This window comes from Olea europaea, chromosome 4 (assembly GCF_002742605.1).
Source record: "Olea europaea var. sylvestris chromosome 4, O_europaea_v1, whole genome shotgun sequence".
NCBI lineage: Eukaryota > Viridiplantae > Streptophyta > Magnoliopsida > Lamiales > Oleaceae > Olea > Olea europaea.
Genome location: NC_036240.1, coordinates 10,111,957 through 10,138,535, shown reverse-complemented (window position 1 = coordinate 10,138,535; position 26,579 = coordinate 10,111,957). Strand labels below are relative to the sequence as shown.

Below are 26,579 nucleotides of genomic sequence, written 5' to 3'. Positions count from 1 at the left end.
GACTTAGAGATCTACTTCATGAACTATGTGTCTTGAATGATTATGTGGTAGTGTATTCTGATAGTCAATCATCTATACATTTATACAAGGATCCCGTTTTTCACGAGCCCACTAAACACATTGATGTTAGACTCCACTTCATTTGAGATATAGTATCTCAAGAGGCGGTAAGGCTAGAAAAGGTCCACATACACTATAACCCTTTCGATATGGGCACGAAGGTACTGCCACTAGTAAAGTTTAGAAGTTGCAAAGAACTTCTAAACATTGGTAAAGGTAAATGATTTTCAATTTTATTGGTTTTTCGTTAGAGGCGTCACTAATGGGAAACATTCTTTCTTGTACGTATTTTGATACCAAGGTGGAGGTTGTTGGACATACTGTTGTCAAATGACCTCCCGAGCGATGATGTAAACCGTTATTAATTATCAGTCGACGATTGCAATATGACTGAGCAATAAATCAATATCAAATTGTAACGACCCGACCCAAGAAGAGATTAGTCTATTTGAAGCAACCAATTAAGTTGTGTTGCTCATGGGCTATGTTTTACCTATTTGGATGGCTAGCTATTTTTTTAGGCCCGCACTATTGTCCACTTATATGGTATTGGACCTTGACTTATTACCTAAAACCTAACTTACCATAATTTGAGACTTGGTACAATATATTCTCCCGACCCTTCACGCCACTATGAATGAAATAAGACTTGGTGTCTCTTTCTCCTTCTTTGCGTGACTTTCTCTCGGCCTTCACTACCTTCATCTTCTGCCATTCTCTTGAGTGCATATATCATGGTGATATTTCTCCCTTTGTGGTGTTCTTGAAGTGACAAAAGCTAAGCAACCATAGGTGAAACCTTTGTGGTGTTCTTGGATCGTTTGCTTTGGTGTTGATTTGGCTTCTTGGTGAATTGAGCCTGTATATCTCCTTGGTGGTTGAAGAAACTTCTCCCTTACAATTAGGATTATCGGAAACAAAATTTGATACAAAGTTTCCATAAACAATATATGCATACAATTGTTTAACCTTTTTTTTCCCCATAAAAGACCGGTTCATCATATAATCGATAATTTCTTGATTTTCGAGTTTTTGTTAATTGAATGTATGCATTTAAATAAAAGATGGTAAGCGATTTGTTCAAAGGTTATGATTTTGGGATTGATGGACTATTTTACCAGGGATGATGTATTGTTCAACTTTTTTGTCAAGTTTTTTTTATTCCTTTTTCTTGTATATTCGTGAACACGTCACAAATTATGTATGCCATTAGATTGAATCCATTACTTTTCTTGAAAGATGCTATGTAATTGAAATGAAAACGGAAGTTAAATGACCAAATTGAAATAAAATTAAGTATAGTGACTAAAAAAACTTCACTGAAAGTTTAGTGACCAATAACGTTTTTTATTGATTTCTACTTTCTAGAGTTTAAAAATGAAAAAGATAAATACAACTTTCGGGCGACAATAAAAGAAATAAATACAAAAGGACGAAGCGATCCTCCTTGGTTCAGAAAGAAGTGATTCACTTGTGCTTTTCTTCTTTTTCTTCCTTCAAATCTCCCAATTGTCGCAGAGGTAAGAATTCTCTTTCATCCTTTCCTTTCACGTATGTTTATGTAAAAAATTAATTTAGAAACTATTAAAGAATGAAGGAAAATGAAGCAATAAGGCCCTGAAATTCTGCAACAGCTTATTATTACTGTACCCTTTCATTAATCTTTCTGAAGAAATTAATTATGGGATTTATACAGCTGATCGTAGTTTTTAATTCTTTTAAAATAGAAGTACAGTTCATATTTCCTTGAAAACAAACTGATACAGATAGTGGTTATGAAATTTGGCTTATATGTCGTGTATATATGAAATTTTTGTTTATTGTTTTGTAATAGCGAATTATTTATTAGTTGAAAGGTTAGAAATGTGAATTTTCAGTGGAAAGAGTGGTAGAGCTTGGTGATTAGAAAATTAATAGAAGGTTAACTTTAATAGTAGAATAGTTCCACTTTCCATATCAGAGCTAGTTAAATTTAGGAATACTACTATATAGTATACAATTGGAACGATAAGAGTTACTAAGGAGAAAAATGCTCTGTATGCTAAAAGATTTGACATCGTATGGAAGGAAAATTATACTATCCTCCTATCAATAAACTGTGCACTTACATTTAATGTCCATTGAATATTATCTGTGTACTAAATCCATTTAACTTCTTTGCGGTACTAGGCTTATTTACCTTAGTGCTTAGTGATTTCTATGTGCTTCTTTTTACATCGGACTGACGATTGATATATTAATTGTATTATTCACCTGAATGTGTGAAAATATATGCTCAAAACCTTTTTGGTGTTGGGGGTGTGTGATAAATTGAAATGATTTTCTGCTGCAAAATTGATTTGAAGTATTAATAATGTACCTTGTATGCTGTGATTTTTGTAAACAGTGCAGAGTCTGCGGTGTCTTCTTTTTCATCACTCTCTAGAGTAGCTAAATGTTGTATTATGCTTAACCACAGAAATATTTGTATTGCTGGATATTTTTCGTTAGTACTTTCTTCATGTGTGTGATTATTTAATTTTGGAGTTTCAAATGGAATTTGTAGGACCCGTAGATTTTTGACTGGTTTAGAACTTTTCATGTCTTCTATGTAGATGGATCAATCTCTTTCTTCCCTTACATTTAAAGGATCAATTGCGGAAGCAATTGCTGAAGCGAAACAACAGAAGAAACTCTTTGTTGTCTATACTTCTGGTAAGTGCCTTTTATATGGACTTGATTTCAGTGTGTTTAACCAAGTTCCACATAGACAATTGTTAAACAATAGTTTGTGCATTTCAGTCAATTATTTTATCTTTCTAAACCATTTGGGGGCAACTAGTGTGCAAAGAGCTTCAGCATTTTTTTAATGGATCTTGAGTGCCTCATCGGCATTCACTTTACAAGGGGAAAAAAAATGAGGCTCAGATACTGAAGCTACAAGTCACTTTTAATCATAAAAAAATTCCATGCTTGCGTTGTGCCTGATATCATAATGGCCTCCATCAGTCAGATAATTCTATGTATTTGAAAAAATTCTTATTCTCTCCTCTTTACGAGTCTGGAGGTAAGGCTGGGTAACACGTCATACAAGGCATGCCTCAAGGTGTATTTCGCAAAAGCACATTTGGAAATGCTGTTTTAGATAAGCCAGTTAAATCTTATAATGGATTCACTTTATACGGAATTAAGATACAGCATGCTTGGTTGCATTAACTATTTATACATTTGGTGCTTGCACGTCGTCGTTGTTGCTTTAAGATGAAAACCTTTATTTTTCATTTTACATTGTATGCAATTATGACAGATTTTTGAATATTAATATCTACGGAACAACTTTACAAGATGTATGAATGCTTCTACTAAGACAACCAGTAACTTCCCATATCATTTTTGAGTCAGCACTAAAATGGAAATTTATTTTTGTTTTGTCTTAATTTTGCGTGCTAGGTGAAAATCCGGAGTCGAAACTTTTAGAATCATCCATTTGGAGCGATCTGAATGTACGTTCTCTAAAATGATCGGCTAGATGTCACTTAATTGTAAAGAAAATATTCTCTGTTCTTATTGTCACATGCTGTGTTCAGGTTGCTGAGTCATTGACAAAGTACTGCATTTTGTTACACATCTTGGAAGGAAGCTCAGATGCGACGAACTTTTCAGCAATATGTATCCTTCTGTTGAATTCTAACTTCAAAATGTCTTTTCTTTGTTTGAGCTGACATTATGACATAGTTTACACCACACATTGGTCAAGGAGAAGTTGGGTCTTCTTTTGAAAAATGGTATTAGCAGAATTAGATAAAAATGAGTGGAAGGGAAGTTTAAAATGTCTCTGTGCCTTTTCTTTTTAATCTTCAAATGTTGAAGACTCCTACTGAAGTGAGAATCTTGCTAAAGACTGTCCACATGAGCATGTTACATGCATATTTGTTGTGATGTGTTGTGTAGACTTGTTCATGTTACTTGCCTAGTTAACCTGGTGTTCATCACACTGTAATTGTTTGTCTTCTGTTGAATGTGTATTTAATTTTGGTTCCTAAGGTCAAAATATTTTACTTGATTTCCTGTTCTATCTTCAACATTTGGAAGTTAGTTTATATGTTCTGACAGACAATTGGACCACTAAACTATCCCAGTATACTCAAATCACATTCTCCAAAAATGGCCACGAAACAAGTGCAAAATGTTGAAGAGTGAAAATTCTTCAGTAATTGATTAAATTTTCTGTACGAGTTTTGGGAGGGATGGAGTTTCTTCCTCTATCAAGAGCCTTTGCTTATGAACAATGAGGGTGAAGCAAAAGAGGAAATGCAGATTTAAAAATATAAGTATTCTCAATCAAATTTTGAGAAGATAAAATAATGTTGCTCCCTCAACATGTGAATGCTTCAGTTTCCTTTTTGCAAATTGAGATGTCCTAAGTACACTTTCCAAAATATATATCGCTTCTTAAAAATGTCCCTTGCTTCAAGTACACGATGTAGACAATGTCCTTTTAACCTGTTTTCTAAAAACTTCATGTCAATTCAATGCATTCCATTGAAATGTGGACGGGAGGGAGTTGAAAAGTACACAAATGAAGATATTCTCTCTTATGCCACTATTTCTTTTTCTATCTTTATCTTCCTTCCTTCCCCTCCATTTTGTTTATGAAACAAGAATGGAGGAACGTATACTTCCTCTAATTGAACCCAGCTAAGTGTTAGTTTCAGATCAATTGGCATTTCATATCATGTAGTGCTAGTTGAGTAACATATGCCAAATAAATTTTGAAGCATTAGCAAGATATGAAGTTTGCACCTTGCATCAAATTCTGCAGATCCACACAATTCTGTCCCATGTATAACTGCTATTGGATACAACGGTGTACGTCTGTGGGAAAAAGGTATGAAGTTCCTTAGAAATGGAACTTTATTTTTCATAACAGTTACATCAAACTGACTCTGGCATCCTTACATTTTTATTTTTTATTTTGAAATTTTTAGAGGGATTTGTCACTGCCGATGTTCTTGTTTCCAATCTTGAGAAAGCATGGTTAAGTCTTCATGTTCAGGTAGGCTGATGTTGGCTTTTATTATACCAACAGAATATTCAAGTCTATGTCTACAATTGCTGCCAATGCAAATGCAAATGTCATTTTGATGGCACAGCTTTTGTATTGGCAGCAATCGTAAAACTGCCCTTTTTGGGCCTTACTATTACCTAATGATGTAAATTTTTTGACATATGCATATTTGTTTTTCTTTGAATAACATTAACTGGTTTGGTCAAAGTGACTTTAGAAATATGGGATTTCCTTCAAATATTACCACTTATATGTTTTTAATCCTTCAGCCTTCAGGCCATATTGTAGCTAGTTTACTCAGTGTTCTAATTCATGATTACTTTAAACCTACATGGCATCTTGTTTAGTTACTCATGGCACCATTGTACTTTTTTCACATGCCTTTTGTATGTGAAAAGTGAGATAATGTGCTTATGTCCTAGAAAACTAAGACTCCTTTCATACTTTCATTTTTGTCCTGTGTTTGTCCTCGTACAAATTCTTGGCAGAACTTCCATTATTTATGAGTTCCTTTCTATCAGCATAATAATTACTAAACTGCCACATTTCTTATATCATACTATCAGTTGCCTTTAGCAGCATCATCAGTGTCTTGCTGTACAATTTAATTAAATTAAGATAGGATCAAATGTATTTGATTTTATTGTCACACTTCTATGGAAACCAATTCAATTATATTGTACTTGTTGATAACATTCATGCTGGCTATTCCACTTTTCTATCTGGAAATGAGGTCACATGCAAGTCATTTGAATGTTTAACAGGAAGAGATGGTTTCTATCGAGTGGGGGACCTACGTGCACCTAAATTGAAAGTTCGGTATCTAAACACCAAAAAATTTGAAGGGCACAAAAGTTCTACATTAGTCAAAGTTTGGGGACTATTGTTGCAAATTTCTCATTTTTTTATTGTAACTACCCTAGGCAGGTGTACATGTGTTAATAACAGAATTTAAACGAACTGAATTATGCCTGCTTTCAATCAGTTATATTTTGGCCAAACATGTTATGAATGTCTGCGCAGGAATCGACTGCAGCTTTCTTGACTGCTGCACTTGCTTCTAAGAAACAACATGCTACTGGTTCTGAAACTGGTTCATCGGAGCATGAGATTGATATTCCATCGGCTTCAACGGATAATAAAGTTCAATCTATGCATGCTGAACAGTCATTGAATTCTGTGGAAGCAGATGACAGAAACAGTTGCAAAGATGCTTCTCAGGTGAAATTTATTGTGGCTTGGGTATTGAATTTCTCCTACCGTATCTGATTTGGTTCTATTTCATAATCTCTCACGTGGACAGGAGATGGATTCTGAACGGATTCTGAATGGGGATTCTTCGACAACCGTAACAGAAAATATATCACTGAATCCATTAGAAGTACATCCAAGTAACTCTGAAGTTGACCATATTTTCCTGGACAAAAATGTGGACTCCCATAACCATCATTTGGATGTCGGCAAAGATATTTCTCGTGAGATTTCCAGCAAGGAAAATGAAGCACAGTTTGATGTAGAGAATACTGAAGAAAGTGAAAAAGCTGATGTTTCGGATTCCTCTGCTGTTCAATCAAATGATGTGTTTTTAAATATTAGATTGCCTGATGGATCCAGTTTACAAGTGAAGTTCTCCAGAATGGACACCTTGAGAATGGTCAAAAATCATATAAATGAAAATCAATCAACCAGCTTTGGCTCTTATAATTTAGCAATTCCATATCCCCGCAAGGTTTTCGGTGACCAAGGTATGCTCTGATTACCAATATTATGGTATTGATTTAGCTATTTTGTTTTGGATTCATTGTTAAGAGGTTACCAAAGTGCACTGGAATGAGGTGGATGGGCACTGTGATCCAAACGGAAAAAACTAAAAAAGTTTTCTGGGATGAGGAGGATGCCTCATTCTTCTGTTAATTGAAGTTTTTAAACTTTTTTTTCCCTACTTCGTGCGATCACCATTTTTTCATATATATATATATATATATATATATATATATTTATTTATTTATTTATTATTATTATGTTTTTTGCATATTATAATGTCGTTGAGGTCCTAAAGCAATCTTAGTTCTTAGGGTACTTCTGTGTCACTGGACCATCTATTCTATGGAAATATGCTAGTTCATTTCCCTTTTGTCATGTCCTCTGTATGTCTTCAGTGGAATATGCTTGTTTGTTTTCTTCACTATTTTAATCACTTTGCGAATAGTTTATGCTCTTGATCTTTTGTGTTGTCTTGTCTTGTCTTGTATTTTTTTTTTTTTTTTAATTTATTTTTTGCCCTTATGCACAGATTTGGACGGCACATTATCAGAATTGGGTCTGACCAAAAGACAAGCATTAGTAGTGGTTCCGAGTAAGGGAACTAATTTGCAGTTCAAAGGAGGATCATCATCATCTTATCAAACTAACTCTTCCAATGATGTTGATCCTTCAAATGGTAGCAATCAAGGGTATTGGGCATTGTTGAAAACAGCTTTATCTTACGTGAATCCTCTCTCCTATCTTGGTGGGGGTGCCAGCTCTTCGAGTTCGGCTCAGGAATCACAAAGTGGCACATGGCAGTATAGTAAGTTACCTAACTTCTGACCTCTTTTAAAAATTTAATCTGGGTAAAATAAACACGGAAATAGGCACATTGAATGATTTTCTGATTGATAGTGAACTTCATGGTTAATCCACCGCACACCATTTTAGCTGAACATCTTTCTGTATGCTGAATCCAGAATCTTATGATCTGAGCTCTAATAAGTGGTTGAGTTGATGCCGGGGCCATTGTTTGTGTTTTATGATAAGAGTATGTCTGTTTCTTGGAAATAAGTGGGATTTCACAAATTTTCAAGAAATTCGGAATCTGAACTTTAATTTGTTTATTTCATCAAGACGTTATATTTTATTGGACTAGAAGAAATTGAGATCGCCGTAAGAATTTTTTTTTTTTTTTGTTTTTAAACGTAATTTTAACTTAAAAGAGTTCAGATCATCAAATGAAACTCCTGAATATTTATATCCCTCAAGAACTCAGTATTCTGGACAAATCTTCCCTGCATGTCTGTTCAAATATCCTTGAATAAAGAGATCTTATCTTGACCAGGGTTTGTTAAATCTATTATAACAATGTCTACCCAAAATGTTGCTTTGTTGCTGTATCTAATTCTATTTATGAAACTTGCTCGCTAATAAGAATTATCAACTCTTTTCTTGACTATTAAAATCCTACTTTTGATGTGTGTGGCTTCTGCTGCCTTATCCTTTTCTACCTGAATAATGTTTGTTTTTACATAATTTATACACCTTTCCTTACAATTATGCGAAAGTTTATACTGTGTGTGTGTGTACTTATTTTGACTTTCCTTCTATGCGTTACATCTACGAATTTCACGTCTCTCTATATTTTAAGTTCTTAGCCCAATTCTACTATCTTTAGTCATCTATATCCATTGAAATGTGAAATCTTGATGTCACTTGTGGAGTGAGTCACATCTAATTCTTGCCCATTGTTCACCACCACCTGGGTCAGATGCAGGAGGACTAAAATTTGTTGAATAATTTGCCCCTATTTGGGCTCCATTTTATTCAAAATGTATTTCTCTCTACATCATACCAGACTACCATTGCTGCTTCCACTGTCAGCACCACCTCCATTTTCCCCAAAAAACCATAAAGTTTTGAAATCAGAGCACTTGATCAGAATTTATGTTGGATCTAGCACCTGAATTAGGATAAAATTGATTGACTGAGTTGAAATGTTTATGCATTTTTTCATCAGATCCAAAATATGTCTGCCCAAACTTGATGGTCTTATTATACCATGATTGGTGAGGTGGTAGCAATGGCTGGATGCCATTGACAATTTTGACCCTTTTTGGCTTGTCGTATGGTAGATTTGCACAATTTATGGGTTTGGAAATGAGTGTTTCAAGGAGTTGGGCTGTGTCAATGATGATGTGGTGTCGTTTTCAGTTGTGGATTTTGGTTCTTTTAGGTGGTTCTGATGGTGATAATTGTTGTAATTTTGGGGAAGAACGGCAATGGCAGTGGTCTTTGTAATTTTGAAGGGTGATGGTAGCATGATGGCAGTTGTGTTCTTGTAGTGACATGAACCTAGAGCTGTCCTTGTTCTATGGGGTTGTGGTTATGGTTTTTATCTTTTGTTTCTGTTTCTGTTTTTGTTTTTGTTTTATAATAAAAAATTATTCCTTTTGGATTGTGTACGCGGGGAAGAGGAAGAGGGAGGGGGGGGGGGTGCGTTTCCACCATTTTATTTTTGTTGTCTTGTTTCTGAAGTTCGGAGGCAGATTCCATTAACTTCATTGTAAATTGTGGAATTTTTTAGTAGTTGATCATGGATAATACCAAATTTGACACGAAAGGGATGATTTTATTGTGTTAGTATTGAAACTCAATGGAGTGTTTTGACATATTCCAGTGTTCTCATCTTAATCTACCTGAGAAGGAGATCGCCTCATATCTAAATGTATCTTCGTCTAGTTTTTGGGCAAAAGAGATATTGTTTCCTTTTTAAAGTGTGATAAAGAAATTCCGACTAATGCATGGATTTTCATGTTTTAGGTCCAAACTCCTCAGTTGTGAATAACCCAAGGGGTGTTGGTCGACCGTCCACTGATCAAAATACATCTACTAGCAGCAGGGGCAGGCAGCAACCTTCTCAGTTTGGTGGAAACATCCACACCTTGAAACACGAGGATGATGATCGATTCAATGACAAAAATGCCTTTTGGAATGGAAACTCTACACAATATGGCGGTGATAGTGATGGAAAATGAGCAGAGTCGCGCCTTTTTGCTACTGCATAGTAAGAACTTGCGTTTCAATTCAGGCAAGGGGATAGTTGTTCCTTCCTCTACGAATCATTTGATAATTATCTACTTATTGTTAATAATTCACCTCTTTACATCTTTGTTGTATTGGAGTGATTTCTAGTCTTGGTTTAGAATGGAATATACCATTTGTGATTTTCTTCCCCCTATTAGGTTCTAATGACATCAAAATTAGTCGAGGTTTGGCTATTTTTGTTCGCTTAAAGTTGGAAAATGGTCTAGAAGGGAACTTCTATCTAGCTGTTTCGATGAATGACCGTGTATCTAAAGCTGAATAAAATTGTATTATTAGCCCTGTTTGGTGCAGAGTTTTTAAAACTCAGTTTTTATATTGTCTAATAAAATAATTTTGTATGTGAATTCATTACAATTTTTACTACTTTTAAATCATATATTTTTCAAAAATATTATTTATTCTTAAAAAATTTGCATCAAACATGCTTTTAATTATCAAGATAATCTAGAGGATCTTGTTACTCGTCCATCGAGATTGACACCTGATTTTTATATTGTTTAATAAAATAATTTTGTATGTGAATTCATTACAATTTTTACTACTTTTAAATCATATATTTTTCAAAAATATTATTTATTCTTAAAAAATTTGCATCAAACATGCTTTTAATTATCAAGATAATCTAAAGGATCTTGTTACTCGTACATCGAGATTTACACCTGAGTGTATCGACTCATTCATAACAGGGGGTTCATAATTTTTTTATTTATCGTGGGCTCCCTATTGTGAGGGGTCTGACATTCGATGTACAAGTATTAAAATCCTAATCTAGATAAACGATTAATAATGGGTAGCTCCATCCTAAAATCACGTAATCCAGATAAACGGTTGATAATGGGCAACTACATCAAAAAATCACGTATCATTGAGTTTAGATTAGCCTTTTGTGTGCTTTTCATGATTGAGAAATATGGAATGTAATATTATTGAAATCTTTATGTTTTTCTGCAATTATATTTCAGAATTTAATATTCAAAAATTTCATTTTTTTGGAACTATCTCAAACAGATTCTGAAATTCCCAGTGGTTACACGCTTAGAATATAACTCTAGTCCCTGAAGTTTGTAAAAAATTTCAATTAGTTCTCGAACTTCACAAATCTGCGACAATGCCTCTGAATCTCGATATTATCTTATAATCATCCTCGGAGTAACAATTAAAGTCGGTAATTATAAGCCTGTAACTATTTCTAAATTATAATTTGGTCCTTAAACTTTTCCCAAAAATAAAAAAAATGCCTACAATCAAGTCTGTTACGATATCGTGAAAACTTATTTTTAAAATTTAGATTTGGTCACCAAACAATTCAAAGAATATCGATTTTGCCCTTAATTCTCAAACTTTACATGTAAACCGTATAGAAGAATTCCAAGTACTACACCCAATGTCATAAAAATCGGTCCGAGTATCGTACTGAAAAAGGAAAGAGTTAGGATCAAATAGTCAAATTGGAATTGACTGGTAATTTAAAAAAAAAATAAAAAATTAAACATATAAAAATGCAATAATTAAAAGATGGATTTTTTTGACAGCTTTCATAAATTTAAATTGGTGACGTAGGAGTTCAACGATTTTCATATATGCGGTCGAATCGACGAGTTTTGGGACACTTAAAAAATCTTGATTGACCAGGCTTCGGGCCTATTACTCGATTTTACCAATCGAACTAACTGGTTTAGACCGATTTCAATGTCATTGATTACATAAGTATTCGACCTAACAATAATTTTATCGTGTTTGTCGTGTTGTCTTTAATAAATTTTATAGACACTGATAACTAAAAAGAAAAGGAAAGAAGAATAATAAAGAAAACCTTGTACATCAAGATTTAGCTAAGGGATTATAAAATGATATCATTCGTCAGTTTAAAATATAGTTAATATAAGATATAATCAACTTTTTCATTTAGGGGGTGTTCTCTTTGTGTTTCAGTTTTGTGTTTTGAGTTTTAAATTCATTTTGAGTTTTGTGTTTTGAGTGTTTGTTTTGAAATTGTTGAAAATGCGTTCTTTTTGTTAATTTCTCAAAACAAAAAAAAATGGAATTTTTTTTTTTGAAATTTTGAAAAACCCCCAAAAATCCCCCAAAAAAAAAAAAAAAAAAAATTTACACTGAAAACGGTGTTTCCCGCGTTTTCAGTTTTTTCAAGTTTTACACTGAAAACGCCCAAAACGACAAAAAAGTCGTTTTGTGTTTTCTTCACAAATTTTTTTTTCGTTTTCGAAAATTCATTTTCGAAAACGGGAAAGAGAACACGTTTTCACCGTTTTGAAAAATCGAAAACAAAAAACGGCCCGAAAACGGTAAAGAGAACAGGGCCTTACTCTTTCTCTCACATTATTATTTTCATTAATCATTTATATCCCATTTTTATTTACAAATTGCAAAATCCAACAAATAGAGGTCAAGAAATATGTCTGATTTATTCCCACTGCAAATGATGAGCAGCACACTGCACAACAGAATAGGGAAAAATCTCACTTTCTTCATTCGTTCGTTTATTTATTTTGCATTTGCTTGTCTGTCCGCTTATCTGTCTTTCCATCAACCCTCCTTTTTTCGATCCCTTGTTGAATAAATTTGCGTGTATAAAACAAAAGAACAAAACCCACCTGTATTTTATTAGCTTTGATCTACAATAGACACAGAGAACGATACGCACGCAAATAAGGCACTGAATAAAGCAGGTAAAGGAAAAATCAAAGATACCCATAAATTTCGGTTGGTGTTGTGGGGTTGTTATGATTTTTAGCTTTTGCATAATACGATTTTTCACGCTTCCATTTCTCTCTCTCTATTGTTGTCTGTTATATCTTGTTAACATTTGTTTTTCTCTTTCTTGGATCCATCTTTGTCTATATAAGTTTTTTTTATTATTCAGTTTGTGGGCTTTATTTTTGTCGTTCAATTTCAACTTTTGGTTGTTGGTGATGGACGACAATTATATCAATAGGCGTGGTTATGCGGTGAGATTGCTGATTAAGATTGTTAATTGTTGTTCTGAATTGGAATTTTTCCCTTTTTATCTTTTGTTTGCGAAATAATTTAATGCAATGGTTTATTTTACAGTTCTTTTGATCATCCTATGTTTATGGTCTAATCTGAAATTATCCATAAATTGCATATGACTGTATGATTTCACGAAATTATGATACTAGGGACAATTTTTGTGTGCCAAAATCTTGAATTTTCGGAGGCTGGCTTTGGATACCAGTAGTTAAGATAATTGGAGCTTCTAGCTTTCATAAATTAAGTTGGCTCTGTTATTTATTAAGGGTTTATATTGAGCGCTTGAGATAATTGGATGGAATAAGCTTAGTCCTTTTGACACTTTCTGCAGGATGGTTGCTTACAGAGTTCTTTTCTATTTTTTGATTAATTATCTGATATTCTTAACGTAGTTCTGGTGTTACATGTGTATTTGTGTTGATTTCTTGTTTATCTGTCTCATGTTTTTGGCTTCTGGAGGTGAGTGGGAGGGTGTTCATGTGAACATTATGGTTAATGCAGATAGTGCATTCACCCTGAATGTTGTTTTTGGTGTTTGCTATTTACATGTTTAACTGATATGGTGCAGTCACATGCTCCTCCTCCTGTTTACTTTGTACCCCTGGAGAAACATACCTCCAAAGATGATCTTTATCTGAGAAAAAGAACAAGGATGCGTAGGTGGCTGTGTTGTACCTGTCAAGCTGAGGAGTCTTACCCATCAAATGACAATGAGGTCCTTAAGAGCCCCAGAAATCATGGTGATGGTATGTTCTTGTTGTTTTCAGGCTTATATAGGTGCTAATAAAACATAAGTTACATTATGTTATTTACTGTTTTAATCTTGTTCAATTTCTCATTAGTGTCATTATAGTAATAAATACTTTTTTAGATCCAAGGGACAAATTATTTCATGTAATTATGTATGGATGTTTCAGTTTAGCTTTTTTTTGGAGGGAAATAAGCTTTGGAGTTTGGTGTTTGGAGTTTTCTACCAATTACCACTACTCATCTCTGTAAAATACTGAAGTATCTGTTGTGGCTATGTTTGTTCTGTCCTTCCTCTGATTAGTTCAAAGAAACTGAGTTTGGTTTAAAATAAGAAATGCATCAAGCATCTTGATTAGGCATGGATTATCACTGACATTTTGTGCCAAGTCAGAGTGGTTATTGAAGTGGATAGATATGGTGGAATTCAAGTTCTGCCATCTGTTGCTATTTTTATTTGGTGTATTCTGGATGAAATGGTGTAAGCTCTGATGAAATGGACAGAATGTTATATATAATATCATTCATGTATGGGTTACATACCGACATCGTTTGGTGCTTTTTGTGCATACTGTACTTCCCTTGACCACATGGTGAAAGGAAATAAAGGAAGAACTAGAATGCATGCTTAGTACGGCTTTGTATCTGCATCAATGATATGCAATTTATTGTTGTTCCTATGGTTTATAGCTTCTTAGTATGTGTATATATATATATATATATATAGTTTTCATTTTCCTTGAAAAACTACATAAATGCTTGCACATTTATATAAATGAAATGTAGAAAGATGTAGTACGATTTACATGTCATTTTTTCCCTACCTTCAAAAACTACTCTCAAATTGAAGTATAAATAAAATTTTCCAGTAATCGTTTCTGCCATTAATGTTCTTTTTATGTGCATTAATTATTTATTTTATATATATATATATATTTTATTTTTTTGAGGCATTGCTAGTCTTGATTATAGCATGGTTATTGTATAAGAACTTGTTATTTCTTAAGCTGTTATTAATCATAGCTTTGTTGTTCAAACGAATCAATTAGATAAATTATAATGATCTTTCTTTTAAGAACTATCGGGACTTAAGATAGTTGTAACACTTGATGGATATTCAGTCATGCAAAATGACAATAATTAGGATACGAAATACTAATATTGTGTGAACTAACACATACAAACTGTGTATGAGTGATTGTGGAATATAATGATGATATGGAATATTCTCTGAAGATGAAGAATATTCATGCATTTTGGACATAATTTATATGCTATGCTGCCGGCTACTTTATTTGTCAATGTTAACTTATGTACGACATGATTTGATTAGATTGCTTCTGTTAACTTGTGTAATTGGCTACCCTTATTTTCTATCTTTGTATCTCATTCCTTCTATTACTATATTCTTTCTTCATCAAATCTGGGCACTACACAAGAATTACTTTTTCATCTTGTGCTGTAATGTTGTTCCATCACTATGTGCATCTTTTGTCAACAAGCAGTGACACATCAACCATAAAGCTTGTACAAGACAAAATAAATTAGCTCAATCCCTACCTTTTTGAAGAAACTTCCAATATATTTCAACTGTTCTTTCAAATTTAATAATATTGAAAATGGATGCAATTCTTTTGCTTAAACAAATACCTAATTTCAAACCTCAAGTTGCCTGCTAGTAGTGCATTTTGATTTTTTATTTTATTCACTGTGTGCCCTCATATTCAAGCTAGCTGGACTTGATTGTGGAACTTTCTGCTTGCTCTGTAACATATTAAGAGATTACTTAGGTCTTCTATACTTTCTTACATAGTGCCTGTTTGAGAGAAATTTTCATCCAGATTTTAATTCATTATTTGACCGTTGCCAATGCAAAATGGGCCCACTGCTGTTGCCTTTTTTTGACTTCCTTCTCAGATAAATTCTCACACTGGGACCAACCTGCACTTTGCAACGGTAAAAAGATTGCTTTTAATCTTGTAGAAATTGTTGCCAGACAAGGGGATAATTTGAGGTGACATTTGCCAAATTGTGGACAAGTTACTAAGAAAATGGTCACGTTTGAAGGCTTATAGTACATGGGTATGAGAGAGTAGTGAATTCGGCATTCATCATATATTTACTAGGAATATGTTGCCTTCTTGAATGTGTCTTCTCTGTCTTGTAATAATGAGTTTTGTATAGCTGGTTTGTTGGCACTTAATATTTCTTGAGCATAATGTATTTGATTTTTATTTTCTTTCATATCGTGTATACCTTTTGCTTGTGATAATGCTTATTTTCTAAATTATTAACTTTATCACAAAGATTTATATAGCATCTAATTCCATTGAGGTTCATAACAAATTTTATTTTTTGATTTTATTCACTTCATTTATATATGGATTTACAATCTAGGGCATCAAAGAGCGTCTAAGGCTTCAGCTCCTTTGAAGACTGAAGTTCAAAAGACAGTACCTCCTATTCAAGTGCCTGCATTGTCTCTTGATGAACTGAAAGAAAAAACTGACAATTTTGGATCTAGTGCATTAATTGGCGAAGGATCTTATGGAAGAGTATACCTTGCACAGTTGAGTAATGGAAAAGAGGTTGCTGTTAAGAAACTTGATGTGTCATCTGAACCTGATTCAAACGTCGAGTTTTTAACTCAGGTATGTTGATAGTTTTTTGTGGTTTCAAATATTTTAGTCTCTTAAATTGTAAATCTCATTTTGATTTTGTGTGTTGTGCACTGATATGTGAAATGTAACCTTTTTAAATTTTTTATTAAGGTGTCAATGGTGTCAAGGCTGAAGAATGAAAATCTTGTTGAGTTGCTTGGTTATTGTGTAGATGGCAATCTTCGTGTCTTAGCATATGCGTTTGCGACCATGGGATCTCTACATGACATTTTGCATGGTATGTAGTCTGCTAATTAGGTTCCTAGCAAATTTTAGGCACCATAAAGAGGTTATCTAATTGTATTGCAATAATAGGAAGGAAAGGAGTACAAGGGGCACAACCGGGCCCTGTACTTGATTGGATACAACGTGTAAAAATTGCTGTTGATGCTGCAAGGGGACTCGAATATTTGCACGAGAAGGTTCAGCCTTCTATAATTCACAGAGATATAAGATCCAGCAATGTGCTTCTATTTGAAGACTATAAAGCCAAAATTGCGGATTTTAACCTATCAAATCAGGCTCCTGACATGGCTGCTCGCCTTCATTCTACTCGTGTTCTCGGAACATTTGGTTATCATGCACCAGAGTAATGACTCTTTACTCACCTTTCATTATTTGAATATTCCTCTGTAGTCAATTTTTCTATCTTCTTCTTTGGACCGTGTATCTTGTGCTTTTTGCTGACTCTGTTTATATTCTAGCTGTCTCAGTGTAGTCACATTTTATGTTTACTGCTAAAGTTTATAATCCATCAAATATAGTTTCTTTCAGCTTTAATTAAAAATGTAATGCTCATCCTTTGCATTTCCAAAATATGCAACTTGACTTCCAAAGTTCATTGATAGGATGGAACATTCGAGGAGTGTATATGTCTGATGCAGGGAAAAGCATGACCAAATATTGCAATTTTGTTTACAGTGGAACCGATCGAAAAATTTATTGTATCTATGTGTGCATAGTATGTTTGAACTTGAACATGGTATATATTAACAAATACATGAGATCTCGATTCTTAATTTCAAATTAAGATACTGAATTCTTCATTTCAAGTTTAGATACTGAAGAAATATCTCATGCCTCCACACGTTTGAAGAGAATTTGACTGCACAATCATGATATTAAATCATATTAGCCTTAAGACAATTCATTGAGGATGCTAAAGAGTTTTTCTAATATTAGTGTGAACTGCTTTCTGATATGAACTATTCAGATGGCCTACAATGTTCACAAGCCACCTCATATTAATCTCTAAATGCATTGCTTTATTTATTTATTTTATTATTATTATTATTATTATTATTATTATTATTATTATTATTATTATTATTATTCTCATCTAGAATTATTGCTAATCTTTAATGCAAAGAGTCCAATAATGACTTGTTCGAAACATTTATACAGGTGTTCTGCCACATCAACAATATAGCACATGCAATCTTCTAGTGACCACTGAATATTTTTGTGTTTTCTCACACCTAGATTTTAGTGTTTCTTGGCACAATGAGAAGCATCACTAGTATGTTAGCCATGGAATTTATGCAGCCAGACTGATATCATAGTCTTAGTTTACTACTCAGAAATATGTTTCTTTGTGAAAAAAGAAGTTTCTTATTATGAGGAATTACTTTATTATTGCATTCAACATCCTGCCTTAGGCTGAAATGTCAACAAGGAATGTGCTTGTTGAACCACTTCAACATGCACCTTCATGTGTAGTGGGGTTCATTATTTTCCCATCAAATCCTGACACGTGTGATTTTCGGTGAGATTTAACTACCTCTGGCTTGCTTTTATATAGCCCCTGTTTGTTTCCCATTATTTCCTTATTAAAATGAAAAATATGACCGTTATCCATCACATTAAGCCACCAAATTTGAATTTCTATCTCGTGTGGGAGTCATAACGGCTATATTTTTCATTCCAATTCTTATAAAAATGGGAAACAAATGCCCCCATAATGTTGAAGCGTTTGATCTAAAAGCTTGAGCTCTTAGAGAGGGCCATATGTATATTATTTAAATCTTGTCTTCAATAGTATTTATATGATGTGGATGTTTACACAATAAAGTGATAATTAGGTATCACATGTATTTGGATTTGGAGCAGATCAAATGAAGTTTATACTGGATTGTTATGCTTGTTTATGTTGAGTAAGCTGGTTGAATATTATTATATCGGATTAGTTATTTTAAGTAGGCTACTTGAATTTATTATGTTGGATGGGTTATGCTTTCAAGTTAAAGGCACTTTGGTCATTTTAATATTGTCTGGACATGGCTAGTCTGCAGCAATTGATAGTGCCTAATAAGTTGTTTAATATTGTCCAACGTTTCGCTGTAATATTAAGTGGGCTATGAGCTCTTAGAGTTGCTTGATTATTCAGTTTGTTAAAAAAATTTTGTTTTGTATTTCGCGACAGGATAGGGAAATCCAGTTGGATTTTAGTATTGTAGAGAGTTTTCTAGAGAGCTAATTGACCTTCTGATCCAAGTGGAAGAACGATTTGAATATTTTCACTTAAAGAAGTCTATGAACCTATGATTAAGCTGTGGGTGGTGAAGAATTTCATAGTTCTAAAACTCTGCTGAGCATCCAGACCAGGAGAACCAGACCATGTAGCTGAAAAGACTGCTTAGTCAATCGATCGCTTTGACCCATTTGACTTGATCAACTTCTTTAAATTTTAGCGACTTTGAGCAAAACCTAAGAGGCCTAAAAGAATCTTATCTGATGTAAAAAATCCAACCTGGAAAATATATCTCACCTTAAAAACTCGCTTATATCCAATTGAAATGGCATTGGCATTATAACTGAGAGGAGCTATTGTAATTTAGCTAGCAAAATTAAAAAAAGAAATTGTTGCTTATATAATGAAATAACTTAAATACTGACTTATGAGATGAAACTAAGTGCGTCACTACTTCATAATTTGTCTTACTGATATCTTTAAATTTTCTTTCTATATTTTCATTTGATTCATGTAGTGTTGAATTATGACTTAAATACAATTTTTAGTTTAGTTCTTCAATGGTTTCTTGCTAATGCATTAGAATATTAAAATTATATTTCTAAAATATTTTCATTGGCCCAACTATCAACCCAATTTACATATTGGCTGAACCAAGAACATATCAATGTTGAGCTGAATTTTTGAACTTGCTTCTGCCGATGTAAGTTGTCCTCAGTTATCTCCTAGCTTCTCTATTCGAGGACTGCATCCCCAGCTAATGTATATAGTTCAATGCCCACATAGGAATAGGTCGATCTGTTCATTTTTAAAAGTATGTATCCTGACTAATTTCTGTTCGCAAATATATTGCAGATATGCAATGACAGGACAGTTGACACAGAAGAGTGACGTGTATAGTTTTGGGGTGGTTTTGCTTGAGCTTCTAACTGGAAGGAAACCTGTTGATCATACCATGCCTCGTGGGCAGCAGAGCCTTGTTACCTGGGTAAGCCTTTTACGTTTGCCTGTTCTTATCATTTTTCATGTTACAAAATCTCAGTTTTCCCCCTTCTTTTCTTCTATTGTTCGATTCATGATAATCACCGTAGTACATGTAGTTTACCGCATCTGTTATACTTCTTTTAGGCCACTCCAAGACTGAGTGAGGACAAAGTTAAACAATGTGTTGATCCAAAACTCAAGGGAGAGTATCCTCCGAAAGGAGTTGCTAAGGTCCTGTCTCTCTCTCTCTCTCTTCAAATAACAAGGCAAAATTGCACCATCGTTCTCAAATTTATTGCCGGAATAGCAAGTTGATTCTCAACCTTTTATTATAGTTGCACGATCCATCCCCAATGCCAGAAACCGTATTACTCTTCATTTGAGCCGTCACATCCCCCTCAAAAGAATCCCTTCAAATTTATTGTCACAAGGCCAAGTTGAGAAACAGAATTTAACTTCGCAAAGTTCGACATGTGAGTATGATGTGACAGTTTTTTAATAGATTTGGACATCTAATTTCGTCAATGGTAACTAATTGTACAAATACAATCTAATGCTGAACTTAAATCAAATTTTAGGGTTAGGGAACAACTTGCTATTCGGGAAATCAGGTGCCAGTAGTCAATTTTTTCAGCTAGTACATGTACCCAATTCATGCACTTATAAATAGGAAAAGAAAAGTTCACCTTTCTAATTATGCAACCGTGCATCCAATTATTCAGCTGGCAGCTGTTGCAGCACTGTGTGTACAGTATGAAGCTGAGTTTCGACCAAATATGAGCATTGTTGTCAAGGCTTTGCAGCCACTGTTGAAGTCAACTGCCCCGGCTCCTGAGATGTAGAGCGAGAAAATCAGTTGCTCCGTGTTTGAAATTCTGCTACTTCTGCCATAATTTGGGTTCATTTCTGTGTGAATTTCTTTCGCCGCTCCATAAATATATATTTTTTCATTTTTTTTCCCGAACTTGAAACATGTAGGATTGATTGCTATGGTTCCCTCAAGTTTTTTGCCTATTTCAAGTATGTTGGTGATGTCTTTAAAATTGTGATTGGGCAATGGGATTGAGAATGTATTAAAGAATCCATATGCTTCTCAGTTTTTATATAATTCTGGATTTGAGCTTTTATTGTGCTTTATTATGATTTGTCCTCATGTTCATAAGTTGGATTATTTCAACTTCAAAGGGGAATGGAAAGTTTTGAGTACTCAAAACTTCATACTAACCATTCAAACGAAGGACACCTGAAGATAATATTAGCAAAAATCTCGAAGCTCCAAGTTTGGAATAATCCACACATGTTCACTTAAAATTATTCATAGAAATCAAGAACTATTTTAATAGAGATTCAATAATTGGAATCTCTCTCTAAATTGATAAGCATGCAAATACATTTATTTTAATAATTGTGTCTATTGTTTTACATGAAGTGATTTAAAAAAAAAAAAAGAAAAAAAAAAGAAAAAAAGAAAAAGGGAAGAGTATAAACTTTCTAAATTTTTGATGATTTTTTTTATATTTTTAATTTTTATTTTAAATTAACCTTTTTTTAATTGTAAATTAGTTTCATTGCTTTGAGATAATGGTGCTTATACTTATGAACGAGTGGCGTGCTTTTTAGAGATATTAACAATATTAATAGAAAGCATTTCAATTAATTCATCACGACTTTTAACATATCTACGTAATGACATATTGGTGCTATGATCGTTAAATTGCATGGAAAACTCTGAATATTTTCTCTCAAAACGGAACAACTAATGTACCTGCTTATTCATAAATTATAATTGCTAAATTTTGTGACATCCATTATGATTTTAGATGAGTTGGTGTGGGAAATGGTTTGACATGTTATTACATCCATTATTTTTAAGGATACTTAATAGCGGTAGGCTCGTTCATAGTGAACCAAAAATGGGGCGAATTGATTATTCGTAAATTTTAAGTATGGTGACTTGAAAAACATAGTTACATCAAATTGAAGTTCTGACCTAATTGCAAGTATTGTAAAAGTTTAAGGACTTTCATTGGAATTAACCCAAACATAAACCCTCTTATCAATCTATTCGTTGTAAATATAAATATAAACCTCTTAACAGTGAAAGTTCTCTCTATTCTATTCTTTTCTCTTCTCCTCTCCTCTCTCTCAAATGTGAAATCAGTACACTATTCTTTCATGGCTGAGACTTTGCATTCTGCCGAGGCCCTCAAAATGACTACTTCTCCAACTCAATCCCACAAATTTCTCTCTTCCCCGAAACTACACTCGCCTAACGAAGGAGAAATTGAAGAAGCCCTTCATGATGATACAAATGACAACCAAAGTAGAGGTGTTTTAATGTTAAAGAAGCTGGAGTGTTGCTTTTCTGGTTATGAACAAGATTCAGAGTTGGATACGGAGACCCTGAAAACTGCAGTCATTCAAGATTCACCCTCTGGTAATGTTGTATATGACGCTACCTTGGTCGGTACTGATATGGTTGTCCCTGAAATTGAAGAACCACCTTCTTCTTGTGTGGTGAAGTTTCCTGATGATGCGATTGATTCAAGAAATGAAAAGAATCGCGAGGAGAAGTTTGCTGACGATTCAGTTTATTCAAGAACTGGGACGAAGCAAGAAAGGAATTTTGTTGATGATGGAATTGATTTAAGAATTTTGACGAAACAAGAAGGGAATTTTGTTGATGATGGAATTGATTTAAGAACCGTGACAAAACAACAAGGGAGTTTTGCTGATGATGCAATTGATTCAAGTACCGCGAAGAAACAAGAAGGATTTTTTGCTGATTATGCAATTGATTCAAGTACTGTGAAGAAACAAAAAGATAATTTTGCTGATGATGGAATCGATTCAAGAACTGTGACGAAACCAGAAGGGCATTTTGCTGATGATGCTATTGTCTCAAGTACTGTGAAGAAACAAGAAGATAATTTTTCTCGAGATGATATTGATTCAAGAACTGTGACGAAACAAGAAAAGATTTTTTCTGATTATGCAATTTATTCAAGTACTGTGAAGAAACGAGAAAGGAAGTTTGCTGATGACAACGTTGATTCAAAATCTGTGATGAAACTAGAAGGGAATTTTTCTGATGCAATATGTTCAGGAACTGTGAATAAACAAAAATATAAGTTTGCTGATGATTCAATTGATTCAAGAACTACGAGGAAAAAAGAGGATAAGTTTTCTGATGATGGTTCAAGAACTGTGAAGAAACAAGAGAAATTCGAATCAGTAAAATGTGCTTTGAAGATTCAAGTGATTGATGAGACAGCACTCATCGAGTCACCCCGTCTCGGATATGGGACATTTAATAATGGGAAGCGCCAAAAAACTCAGGGGACAAAGGAGAAAAGGCCAACGAAAAGGAGCTCGAAAGCTGCAGAAAAGGTGGAAACTTCAGGAACCCAATCCCAAGATTATGGCTACATTGGGAATAAAGGGAAGAAAAGACTGGTGTATTCGAGGAAGAAGATCGAGGCTTTGAGATTTGTGGGATTGGAAGCCCAGAAGAAAAAGTGGATTGAAATCTACTGTGGGCTTGGTCCTTTGGTGGCAAAGGAGTATGATGAACTGTCTCATCATCAGAAACACAATGCTAGGACCCAGTTCTTGAGAGTTTCCGTGCCCCCTAGATACTTGGGTGAGCAGTTTCGTCATTTCTTTCAGCTATCTGTTAGGCTACAAGTCAAATTTTTGTGTGTTTTCGAGATTTTGCCAAATTTTTGTGCTCTGATCTTGAGCATATTGTTATGATTATTATTGCTTGTGATTTGCGCTTCTTCATTTGTGTTCTACAGATTGTCTTTTAAACTTGTCTTTTTCTTGTTTTCAGTAGTATCTTTTCTTTTAATCCTATGTGGTGGCAATGAACTGACATGATTTCAGAGTGTGTTACAGATGATCAATGAGGTGAAATTTAAGGGACGAAGATATGGAAAATACTTTGAAATTCCATTATGTAGTTGTCTGAGTTAATCTGAATTTAACACTGCTCTTGGCGAAATGTGTGTCAATAATTATTCACGTGTTATTCTGTTCTTTTATTATACAGTCTATTTACTTTGGGTTTCGAGGGAACTGGAAAGGACTGAGAGAAATTCTTATCTTTAACTAGTCAATTTTTATTTGAGTAATCAATGATTTTGAGCTGAATTACAAGGAGTGATATTGAATTTTTGTGGTGTTAAGATGATTCCCATTGTGTTCTTGCTCTCCATCAAGAAAAAAGTAGCATCTTTCTTTACCCATTGACTCATATTTGTGAATTTAGTAAACAAATAGAAGAAGAAAGAAACAAAAAAAGAAGAAATCGATCATTTTGATTATTACAACAAAAAATGAATATTTTTAGAAACATTTTCATATACATAAAACTGGAAGAGTTAAACACTAATTATGAGTGTTTTGAAACTTTCTTTCTTCGCCTCGTCTGTTTTATTTTAACATGATAAATAAGCAAATGGAAGTATGCTTGTAATCTTCATTTCTGATTTTCTCCAACAATTTTGATATCCATTGTTTTGACTACATGATTTTCCAACTCTGCAATTACAAAAATTAAATTAAAAAATTTCAGCCTTTTTCATTTCATCAAAATGTGCTCGTGACTATTTGATTTGACTATTTTCACTATGCCTGAGACTTGTTTCCAGATAAGGGTTATGAGTTTTTCTTTAGCTATTTCCATGTTACTCTTTTGTCTTGGATTTCAACAGTGGTTGCCCAGTAATCTAAATCCCCTCACCCCATGGAATTCTCGTTCTTTATTCTTCTTAAAATGTTTTTGCCTTTTTCCTTTTGTGTTTTTCTTCGTCCGTCATTTCTTCTTTTCTTTTCATCTCCGACCTTTATTCTGATTTATGGTCAGTTTGAGTCTCTGGTTATAACTGGGATTGAAAAATTCTTATTGTTTGGGAAAAAGGCTAAACTCTTTATCTTTTTTTGTACTTGTTGTTCTTGTCATACTTTAGCTTTTCTAGATTTTATTTCACCCTTATTGTTCTCTATCTACTTTATCTAATCTAGTTTTCCCATTGCCTTCCTCGTGTGTTTCCAATGTCCAGTTTATCGGGGCCTGGTGTCTAGTGAATTTTCTTTAGCCTTTTTTCTTCTGCTTGATTGTTTTTAAGTTGAGGGAAGGGTCCTTGAGGCGGGAAAATTTGTCTTGGTAAAAATGAAAACCTTTTAAAAATATTTTAAACAGTATACTTAATTACATATTGGCATTTTTATGTTTTTTAATTTTATTGCCTTTCTATTTATGCCTCATAGATATTTAGTTCTTATTGTGTCAATTTGATGGGATTATTTTCGTTGACACAGGTGCGGTTGCGGCAAAGAGAGAAGGAAACCATCTGAAAGTCTCTGTGCGCTGAAGAATGGCTTCTAGGAGATGCAAAGAACATTTTTGCTCCAAAATCTATCTCTAGATTTTTGCACTAGAGTTAGAATAGTTGCTGAATTTTACAGGGAAGCTCAAATAGTTCATATGATTGTTCTGAATCATTGAATGTGCTATGCATTTCTTTTGAAATGAGTATATGATGGCACATTCTAGGTGTAAATGTATGTGAATTTGCCTGCAATTGCAAATCGAACAATAAAGTCTGGTAGAATTTGTTTATTGGAATGTTGTAGACATCTGTTGATTGTATAAAGGTTTTTCTTTTAAAAATCTTAGATAAATGTCTTGTTTGAATTATTTTTCTTCTCCTTTGTGTTATTGATGGATGAATAACTTCTACGTTGTAGATGACGGATGTTTACTAAATTTGTCCACACCTTTCAGGTGAAAGGCAGTCTTGAATTTGCAGAGAGTCACTTTAAAAATGTGAATACTAGAGATACTGCCTCGTGTTTTCCTGGTAGTGATGTAGTTGACTGCTAAGTTGTGGAAGGAGAGTGCAGTGAAGATGACGCCGCTGATGAAGATTACAGTAGCATACAAAAGCCTGCCTCTTTGGTTACAGGAGAACCCGAATTTGATTCAGGGTCTCCACAAGATGGACTAGAATATCTTTGGCATGTAAGGTATCATTTTCACTGATCAAGATTTTTGTGTGCACATATAATTTTCATTTTTGTTCATGTTAGCTTTTGCTATTGGATAACTTGGTTCCAAATACAGTTATTCGAGGCTCTAAATAATGATATTTTGTAGTTTTTGTGATGAAATATAGCCTAATTCGTGTTATATATTGTCAAATAAGTAGAACTTTGATGTTTGATGAGAATTAGAAAAAAGAATGCAAAAATAGTGAAAAATGGCGCAACCCAAAAGTCGAGGATTAAATTGTAAACAATCCATAGATGAGACGGGTGATGAAATAAAAATCAAAGATGCCAAGAATTTAATTGGATACAATTGAAAGATAAAGGAACAATATTATAAGAAAAAATAGCTCGATCGAATCAAATACAAAGATTGGGGATTAAAATGCAATACTTCAAAAGTTGAGTCGGATTGCAAAACGATGATTCAAGAATACTAATGGTCAAATGGAATTGAAGATAAGTCAATGGCATGGGAATTTGTTGAAAATGATCAAAATACATGTGAGAAAATGCGATAAAAAAATTGTTCCTTGCTTAAGCATGGCTTGAAAGTTCCCTCCAGAGATCAAATCACATGTACCGTGTGTACGCACCAAATGAATTATGCACATGTATGGTTCAATTCTGAGAAGAAATTTTGTTTCCTTATTTTATTTTGGAAATTTTTGTTATGTAATCTTTTGGCACT

The 26,579-nt window shown here is 33.8% G+C and overlaps 3 protein-coding genes across 7 annotated transcripts; all 3 read left to right on the top strand.

Moving 5' to 3' along the window:
* The first annotated feature begins 1,467 nt into the window (after window positions 1–1,467).
* Window positions 1,468–10,201, top strand: LOC111393596 (plant UBX domain-containing protein 11). The gene is made up of 10 exons (XM_023019206.1): window positions 1,468–1,580; window positions 2,655–2,754; window positions 3,490–3,542; window positions 3,627–3,708; window positions 4,862–4,927; window positions 5,028–5,095; window positions 6,131–6,328; window positions 6,411–6,852; window positions 7,401–7,676; window positions 9,680–10,201. The coding sequence occupies exons 2-10, from the start codon at window positions 2,655–2,657 to the stop codon at window positions 9,892–9,894; spliced, it is 1,500 nt and encodes a 499-aa protein (XP_022874974.1). The 5' UTR covers window positions 1,468–1,580; the 3' UTR covers window positions 9,895–10,201.
* Window positions 10,202–12,353: 2,152 nt separating this feature from the next.
* LOC111393595 (PTI1-like tyrosine-protein kinase 3) lies at window positions 12,354–20,959 on the top strand. Of its 5 annotated transcripts, none has more exons than XM_023019205.1 (8): window positions 12,354–12,651; window positions 13,542–13,713; window positions 16,118–16,371; window positions 16,492–16,618; window positions 16,696–16,969; window positions 19,706–19,838; window positions 19,979–20,065; window positions 20,557–20,959. In XM_023019205.1, exons 2-8 carry the CDS (start codon window positions 13,626–13,628, stop codon window positions 20,674–20,676), a joined length of 1,083 nt encoding a protein of 360 aa, XP_022874973.1. In that variant the 5' UTR covers window positions 12,354–12,651; window positions 13,542–13,625; the 3' UTR covers window positions 20,677–20,959. The 5 variants fall into 5 exon arrangements, 4 of the variants coding, with proteins under 4 accessions (XP_022874973.1, XP_022874971.1, XP_022874970.1 ...); XM_023019203.1 differs by having other exon boundaries at window positions 13,542–13,719; XR_002702450.1 differs by lacking the exon at window positions 12,354–12,651 and adding an exon at window positions 12,701–12,930 and having other exon boundaries at window positions 13,542–13,719; window positions 19,979–20,307; window positions 20,413–20,959.
* A 986-nt stretch (window positions 20,960–21,945) lies between these two features.
* Window positions 21,946–25,968, top strand: LOC111393594. The gene is made up of 2 exons (XM_023019200.1): window positions 21,946–23,477; window positions 25,160–25,968. The coding sequence occupies exons 1-2, from the start codon at window positions 22,010–22,012 to the stop codon at window positions 25,210–25,212; spliced, it is 1,521 nt and encodes a 506-aa protein (XP_022874968.1). The 5' UTR covers window positions 21,946–22,009; the 3' UTR covers window positions 25,213–25,968.
* Window positions 25,969–26,579: the final 611 nt, after the last annotated feature.